General features: G+C 49.7%; 4 protein-coding genes across 4 annotated transcripts in view; 2 read left to right on the top strand and 2 right to left on the bottom strand.

The window, feature by feature from the left end:
• Window positions 1-47: 47 nt before the first annotated feature.
• PPTG_18476 (hypothetical protein) lies at window positions 48-720 on the bottom strand (the record flags this gene model as incomplete). The annotated part of the gene is made up of 2 exons (XM_008916701.1): window positions 48-107; window positions 160-720. The coding sequence occupies 2 exons, from the start codon at window positions 718-720 to the stop codon at window positions 48-50; spliced, it is 621 nt and encodes a 206-aa protein (XP_008914949.1).
• A 901-nt stretch (window positions 721-1,621) lies between these two features.
• Window positions 1,622-6,682, bottom strand: PPTG_18475 (hypothetical protein; the record flags this gene model as incomplete). Its single annotated transcript, XM_008916700.1, has 1 exon — window positions 1,622-6,682. One exon carries the CDS (start codon window positions 6,680-6,682, stop codon window positions 1,622-1,624), a length of 5,061 nt encoding a protein of 1,686 aa, XP_008914948.1.
• Window positions 6,683-6,750: 68 nt separating this feature from the next.
• PPTG_18474 (hypothetical protein) lies at window positions 6,751-7,500 on the top strand (the record flags this gene model as incomplete). Its single annotated transcript, XM_008916699.1, has 4 exons — window positions 6,751-6,876; window positions 6,934-7,032; window positions 7,097-7,195; window positions 7,262-7,500. 4 exons carry the CDS (start codon window positions 6,751-6,753, stop codon window positions 7,421-7,423), a joined length of 486 nt encoding a protein of 161 aa, XP_008914947.1. The 3' UTR covers window positions 7,424-7,500.
• Window positions 7,501-7,836: 336 nt separating this feature from the next.
• PPTG_18473 (hypothetical protein) overlaps window positions 7,837-8,538 on the top strand; it is a gene marked incomplete at both ends in the record, with an annotated part of 2,093 nt that continues 1,391 nt past the window's right edge. Inside the window, one exon of the mRNA XM_008916698.1 lies at window positions 7,837-8,521. Within this exon, the coding sequence (XP_008914946.1) occupies window positions 7,837-8,521 (685 nt within the window). The remainder of the gene's footprint in view (window positions 8,522-8,538) is intronic.

Genomic DNA, 8,538 nt, shown 5'->3' with positions numbered 1-8,538 from the left:
GGCACCCACGTTTGCACCGACACCAACATCGGCGTTCACATCGGCGTTCACGCCGGTATCCACGTTTGCACTGATGTTTGCTCCGGCACTAGCGTCGGCATTCGCATCTACACCGGCATCGACGTTAGCACCGACGTTGGTGCCGACGTATGCTCCGACATTAGCGTCGATGTTCGAACCAGAATTCGGGTTAGAATCGACGGTTGCATCGACGTTTACACCGACGTCTGCTCCATCGGCCTTGCCGGTGGACGTACTAGCATTGTTTTCTGTCTCTCCGCCACTGTGGAGGTAGCCATTTTGGTCGTCTTGTGGTGCATCGACAACGCCTGTATCACTGGGTACGCTGTTGGTGCTGTCAACTCCATTTGGAGCGGGAATGTCACCGTTTTCAGTGCTAGGACGTTCGCCGGACGCGTCAGAGACATCGCCAACACTAACCAAACTACCATCGGAACTCGAGTTGTATCCATTACTCGGTGTAGTGCCAGTAGTGACGGAGTTGTCTTGCTGCATAGTTGACTGGCCTTCAACATCAGTCGGAATAAAGTCTTGACCCTCAGGTTTGGGGCACGGAGTGACTGGGACGGTTGGGGCCGGCGTGACCACATCGTAGATCATTTCACAGTCAGCCACATGCGTACTGTCGGCATGAGCGGTGAAATCGGAGAGCGCGACGGCCACCGCAAACAGTTTGAGGAACGTCTTGCACGACAGCATTCTTGTTGTAGAGGGTATTCACCAAGAAGTTTACCTGAAGAGGGCGAACACTACACCGTGGTAGGTGGAAGTGAGATGGGGGGACTCGAGTGAACGAGTGAAAATTGGGGAATGAGGTTGCAATGAAGCACCGCAGCAGCAAGATTGCCTCTCGTATTAAATCTAGTTGACCTTATGTTCAATCACTTCTAGGGACACTCGAGTGACAACGCAACGATGAAGTAGTTCGTATGATCTTAGGCATGTGCTTCGACACGTGACTACTTTAATCGACATCTTAGTGAGACAGCACATGCGTGTCCACTTGGCAAATTGTCGTGGCAAATACTAAAAACATAAAGAAATCCTCTCCTCTTACCCAACACTACTAGCGCCTGGTCGTATCCGATTAGTAACGAAAATGATGACAACCCAAATAAATGTTGAGGTTGAGGCACAAGATACATCCAGTGGCCGAATGGATCATCTTACGGTGGTGCCCCGACGTGCACATGCGTGTACGAAACTACATACAGAACTACATACGAACCTTTAACCGTGGTGCCTAGTGTTGATTCATCACCAACATGCGGAACGCTTGTTAAACCGAAGCGAAGGCACATCTGCGGCATACGTTATGAGTACGTGAAAGATATATGCCTTTTGCGATGCGAGGTACGTGTAGCTCGTTGCGACCGATTTCACGCTCGACAATGACTCGTGGATAGTCGAAAGTTGACTTGCAGTCGTGCAGCGGTCACTTCAACTTGACAAGTGACTCCCTTGAGTCCAGTAACATTGCCGTCATTTATTGGATCTTCCACTTGTGACATGCTACTACGTAGTGTAGTTTGGATCTTTACTGTCCGAAAATAGTTAGAAACACGGACCAAGGTACAGTGTATTGGCATATTTTTCCAAACTATATCGAGTCGGAGGACACCAAATTTGCAAGAATCAGATGTGGCTTGGCAGCGATGAGTTGCTTGAGCACGCGAGCATTACGCATCGCTCGATCGTCTACCACTTTGTGGGCACGGGTTGGCGCACTAGAATCGACGTTGGTGTTTGAATTGGCCTGCAAGGTGGTTGTATCGCTACTCCTGGCTTGCTCATTAGCCTGCTCGAACTCCAGTTGTCGAAGCCAGCTTGTTGTTGAGCTCCCAGCAATGAACACTTGCTGTAGGTTATGGTCCTGAAGAATCCTCAGTAACTTCTTCGTAGCCGCACAGAACTCCTGGAACTCAACTGCACCGCAAACGCCACTAACTATGAGCGTTTTCGATTGCATAGAGGCATCGGAAGCTGGTTCTTCTCTTTCTTCTTGCTTCAGTATCTTCGCAAGCGCCTCCATTGCGATTGGTCCAACATCCAACGCACGGAAAGTCCAATCATATTGAAACTTTGCTGGAGGTTTGTGCATTGCGTCGTCGTCACCTTCTTCATCCGAATCAGCGTAGAATGACACCAATACGCTCGCTTTTCCCTCCATAACTTGAGCGTTAGACAAACACTGCACTGTTACGTCTTCAAACGCTCGCCATCCCGCATCAGATTTGAGCTTTGCATGGTTAAGAACAACATGCGCTCGCTCGCCTTCGTACGTATAGTGGCGTTTGAGCTCGAACACATCGGCGTGGTCAGGCTCCACTAGTGGCTTTTGTCTAGCACTCTTCATTTGCGATTTCTTCCGCTTGCGACTAGTCTCTTCTTCCTCCTCCTCTTCTTCCTCTTCTTCTTCGTCGCTTTCCTCGATAATAGCAGTGAGATCCTGCTCTTCAAGCGGAGTCTCGCCTACAATCCAATCGATAGGAAGCAGAAGGCGAACGCACTTACGACTTGCTTTCTGTTGAAGTTTCTCCACTGCAGGTACAAGAAGATCCCACAATCCCTTGGAATGATCACTCAGTTCCTTCTCAGTAGTAGGTTCGGCTTCTAGAGTCTCTTCCTTGGAGACTTCTGCGTCTTCTTCCAGCTCTTCATCCTCTTCTACCTTCATTTCATCACGGTTAAATGTAGCAGACTTGCTTGCTTTCGTATGTAGAACTCTATACAAACTCATAGCCACTTCGCCGACAAAGTAGATCTCTTGGACAAGCTCTAATAGGCCATCAATCAGTCGTAACTTAGACTCCAGGCACTTACCACCAACCACAGCAGTATGCACACTAGGCTGGGTAATACTTGGTTGCAGCATTTGGGACCATATTTCGAGTTCTTTGGATAGTTTAGGTCCCGCAATCATTGGAAAAGATGCGCTGGCGTCTGGCAGGAAGACACCCTCACATTCTTGCGATGGAACTCCATCCATTACGCAGGCACTAGCCATGCGTACGAACTGATCTCGTAGTGCTTTGACTCCCTTCTCACTCAATTCTTTTCCGGATAGCTCGAGCGTAAGATCATGAACTGGCAGAGTATTTGGTGGAGGGGTCGGCACAGGAGCAGGTGTTGCAGGCTTTCCTTTAGCAACAGTAACTGAGGCTTTCTTCGCAGGTTTCTGGGCTTCAGGAGCTGGGGTTGCTGGCTTTGAAGCCGCCATCTCACGCTTCCGAGAAGCTTGAGTGATGAGGTCTATACCAGCGGCATCAAGGTGCTCAAGCAGCACGATTCTCGGGGACATTTCGACATTCTTTGGGTCTACAGTATTGCTAATAGTATTCAGCATATTTTCTTTGCGACTCAAGTCGATCTGAGCCTGTACGCCCTCGATAGCAGAGCAAAACACGACATCTTTGTGGAGTGCACGCTGCATCACTTGAGCGACACTACGAAGCGAGAGCTGCGAAGATAAGATCTCTAGAATACCCTTCATACTCGTCGCTTCTGCTTCCTCACTCTCTTGAATCTTGCTGTCCGTAGTCTCTGTTGTTTGATCCGATGCAAGTGCCTTAGCCTTTAGCTCAGCTTGAGCTGCAGTGCGAAGTAATCTATTCATCTGTTTTGTCAGAGGTGGACGGCTTAACTCGCTTACAAGTATGAGGGTATGGACACTCGGGATTGCACTTGACAGAACATTCAACACCTTTTCTAACGACTCTGTAGCCTCCATCACTTTAGCAGGAACAAAAGACGAATGCTGGACCAACTCTTCCGAAAAACGCCATGCCAACTCGATCTTTGGAGCTCCATCTGCTGCGGCTTCTTTGTCTGCTTTTACCAGAGAGAACCACGAGGCCAGATCCAAGTCCACCTGCATCAATAACACACCAGAACAATCGAAATGTTCCGGATTCTGTACTGGTAAACTATCTGCGCTCAAAGCTGCCTTGTCGGCCCATTGACTGACCGACAAATACGACGCCTTGTCACTTAGCCACATGCTCTGGAGTCGTCGTCGTTCCCGCTCAAACAAAGCCTGGTGCTCCTGGTCACCTCCAATGGCCTCGTCAATAGCGCGAACGATTAATTTTCCCACTCGCTCTAACTTTACCGCGGGTAAATTACTTCCCATGTTCAAACCCTGAGCAATTTCACAGACTATCGGTAATTCACCACATAAACTCCCGATTCGTTCGTGTAGTCGTTCTTGCAGTCGAGTACTGTTGTAAGGCGCTGTGTGGGCTACAAACCGCAGCATGTCGAATGTATCCATTAGATCAGGTTTCAAAGTACTGATCTCGTCTTCAAGAGCCTTACGACAAGCCAATCTCTCCATCCTACGCACTTCACTAGGACGTAAACGTGGAGGTTTCTCCTCAGTAGCTTCACCGTTTTCACTATCACTTTCACTTTCATCTTCATCATTCTCTTCTTCTTCTTCTTCTTCTTCTTCTTCGTTGTCGTCCTCCTCAACGTTCTCAATCTCATTTTTCAACTGCTGAGTTAAGCGGTGTATCTGTATATTTTGAGCTTCATCGGCCATCTTACAGAGCTCACCAAGTGTTTCTAACCGCCAATTCCACTCCTGAATTGAAAGCGGGGTGTCTTGTGCGGTCTGTTTCTCATCTATAGCACGATCCGTATTGCCATTTTGCTCTGACGCAGTGTTGGCATTCTCAACACCTTCAGCATTATCAGCATTGTCCTTGTTAGTATTGTCCTCCTCGATTGGCGTTGCAGGTGTAAGAGCTCTTAGAATCCCTTGAGCACGTTCATACAGTGCGTGACAGCCGCTTATTAACTCTGGACTAAAGTAGACGTCACTAAACGCTTTAGAACCATTCTGTTCGTAGAATCTCTTAACGTCATCACGCGGCATCAACGCCGTAAACTCCACAGGCTCCGCCGGTCTCACTGAATCCAGTATATCATCAACAATAGTAGTCACGAAGAAGTGGCTCTCTCGTTGTTCCACTCGAGTGAGCTGCATCTCACGTCGCTTCCAAGCTGAAAAATTGTCCTCAGCAACACAACTTAACCGTACTTCAATCGGTAACTCAGTCACTGATTCGACTGGGGATAACCCAAAACAAATTTGAGGTCGAGGGTCTGCATCCAGGAACCATTTTTCAAGAAACATACCAGCTTTCGACGACTTAAAGGTGAACACAAAGTGCTGAGTTTCTCCCGGTAACAATGTACCCCCACGCTTCGACAAAGAAATAGTCATCACCTGTTCCATTTCTTGCTCATCTTTGCGTGTTCTATGTCCACGTAATCGAGTTGTCATCTCTGCGTTATCATCTTCGAAAGGTGCTCGCCACCATTGATAGTGAACGATCGTATTGCCATCGTTCGTGATCGATAGTGAACATTGATCTTGCTCATTTACTGCAGTATAAAGGCTTAGACGAAGAGGAAGACTTGTCTCTGAGTTACTACCGTCAACTCCACCGCTTTCAGGTGTTAATTGAGATTCTTCGTCGTCTGAAACATAGGCAATTCGTAGACTGGGACCAATAAATTGGCTGACTGACACTGCCTCGGTCTTAAATTTGGAACTTGAGCTTGCATACGAGTGTAATCTACGACGTGAAGCTTCCTCTTCAGGATATGATGAGCCAGATGCTTCATCATCGTTTACTTTCGACTCTTTGGTCTCACCCGATGCCCAAGCGAACAAGTCGGTTGTTCCAACTGCTAGATGGCTACTGGCACTACGATCCACTTCATGGGGTTGGATCACCTCAAGTTGCTTGCGTAGACGCCATTTCTTGCGCGCCAGTAGGTTCAGAGATCGTTTCTCGAGTTTAGATAATGGTCGCGAGGTTTCATGTTCACGGTTCTCTTGGTTGTCAAAATAGTCCAGTGGACGTCGAACTCGAGGACCAATTTTTGTGCTCTCTCTGATTGGACAAAATAGTCCGCTGAAGATATTCCCTACAGGAACGTACCGCGTACCTTCATTCCTTAGACTCACGAGCCAGATATCCTCGCCTACCTTATCATTTAATGGTCGAGCCTTTTGCAGGGCGTCGTACATCTCTCGCTGCTCTCGGTATGCTGCCGCTCGACTCATGACAAGCTCTTGAGGAGCTTTACCTAGTCGCCGTGCCGCTCGGATCTTAAAAGCCTCCCAATCTCGATTCATCTGCCGCCATTTTTGTAGTGCATTTTGTTGACGCTGTTGAGAAATCCGTTCGTGAATAGGGAGCGAGTTTAGCCACTTGCGATGAGCCACGGCTTGTTCTCGACGCTTACGAGCGTCGTTCTCTATTTCTTCGCTTTTTATGTCGATTCCTTCCAGTTGTACACGACTCATAGTCTTCCGTTTCGTCGACGCCAATGGCGACGTCGCTGCTGCTCGCAGTTCCGAGGCGCTTGGCTGGCCACGTTGCTCAGCCAAGAACTGATCAAAGCGCTCGACGTCTTCAGCGCCTCCGAGTGCTGCATAAGAGGCCAATTTGCCAGATCGCGCATCACGAGAATGATTTTGGTTCACGACGTCACTGGTGGCTGGTGTCACCTTGGCAGGCTCGTCACTGATCGCTCTTGCAACGATGATTGTCCGCGTCTTACGTCCATTTGGCGAGCTTGAGCTGCTAGCTGTGGAAGGCTTCTCACTTGCAGCGAGACTCACCTTGGACGCGGACTCGTTCATCTTCTCTAGTGTTTGCAGTTTAAAGCGTCACTGGGCGCCGGTTAGCAACAGTCGCAGATCTTTTTGAGATGTCCTGGCCGGAAGGTGGCAAGCGTCTGCCGCTCTGGGACGCGATCTATAATGGCGACACTGTGGCCGCTCAGAAGCTGCTGGTGACGAAAAGTGGAGCCGCGCAGGTCAATGCTCCACATGGAGTATGTAAAGAGTATTGAAGCATATTATATATCCAGGATGAACTCACGTTGTGATAGCTCTGGCAGCAGACAAGTGTGCATGTTGCAGTGCAGCACGGACACGCCAAACTACTGAAGCATTTGCTCTTTACCGGAGCCAACGTCAACGCGCGGACGGTAAGCGCAGTATGTAACCCGTACTAGACTGTGAAGCACTGTGGTGACCAATTTCTTCTCGTAGATCAACGGGACGACGCCGCTGCATCTTGCTGTCGAGATCAACCGCCGAGATATCGTACAAGACCTGCTGCTCGCGGGTGCAAACCCGCTACTCCGCAACGTACAGCACCCCATTTTATTGTCGTAAGCGCTGCATTTAACCCCTCTCACCACTTTACTGCTTCAGTTCACAGGCCAAACTCCTCTCCAGTTAGCCGTGAGTCGCGGGTTAAAGCCCATCGCGACACTACTCCGCCAAGGCGTCGATAGCCAGCAAACTCTTGCCAGCCTCGAAGCTGCAGCCCAGCAAACAGCCAAGCGTCGACAATCCCTCATCACGAATAAGTAATATCCGTTGCTGTTTTCCAGGCATTTTACCGATCATTTCTGTATCCTCGTATTTCAAAGCAAAAAAAATGTAATCGAGTTTCCTGGCTTCTACTATTTGTTATTCAGGCCTCCTCTTCCACGCTGAAATCTCAATGCAGCTTGAATGTCCTGTCAAATTGAAAAGTTTGTTTGACTCAAACTGATGCAAAGTGGTGTTTGTTTACGCAACGTTTCCATTTCACCATTCATCATCACGACTATTTTTTTTACAACCAATCACCATCAAGGCCTGTCAAATTCGTTAACAAAAGAAACAGATCTGATCGGTCCCACTTTGGTCAACTGAACATCAAGTCTCCCATCGCGGTCTCAGTCAGCGCCTGGCATTCGCGTTTCCTCGAGACGAGCACAGCAAGGAAACGTTTAGGTGCTATGGGCAACGGCGTGTCTACCGAGATGGAGATCTTCGCCGAGGGCGAGTTGGAGGCAGAACTCAAGCGTCTCGGCGGTACAGGCGACGCCAGTGTCAAGCAGCTGCTGGGCAAAGGCTACCGCGACGTCGTGCAGCTGGTGATCCGCCCCAAGCGAGCGCTGTACGACGTTCACGAGCTGGGCCCCGAGCGCTTCCAGGTCGCCGAGCTGTCGGTAGATCCCACACAGGACAACGTGACGCAGGCCAGACGCAGAGACTTCGACGTGCTCAATGAGCGGGGTTTGCGTGTGCGCTGTTCGCACTGGCAGCTCTTCGCACAGGGCAGCAGCACCCCGGCTGTCACGCCGTGTCTGATCTACCTGCACTCCAACATTGGCTCTCGACTGGATGCACTGCGTGTGCGTGATGCAGCGTTAAAACGCGGCTTCTCCGTACTGGCCTTCGACTGCTGCGGCTCTGGGCTGTCGGACGGTCTCTATGTGACCATGGGCTGGAACGAATCGCTGGACCTGTTTGCTGTACTGCAGACCCTCGAAAAGGACGCATCCGTGTCGGATATTTGTCTGTATGCGCACAGTATGGGGGCGTTCCCTGCTATCGCCAACCTTGCGCTTCGAGCGACCGGAGCGGCAGACAAGAAGATGCAGGCCAAGCTCGAGACGTTGCCGTATGCCCTGCGAACTGGTCCAAAGCTGTTCAAA

This window comes from Phytophthora parasitica (assembly GCF_000247585.1).
Source record: "Phytophthora parasitica INRA-310 unplaced genomic scaffold supercont2.88, whole genome shotgun sequence".
NCBI lineage: Eukaryota > Oomycota > Peronosporomycetes > Peronosporales > Peronosporaceae > Phytophthora > Phytophthora nicotianae.
This window is presented reverse-complemented; position numbering and strand designations above follow the sequence as displayed.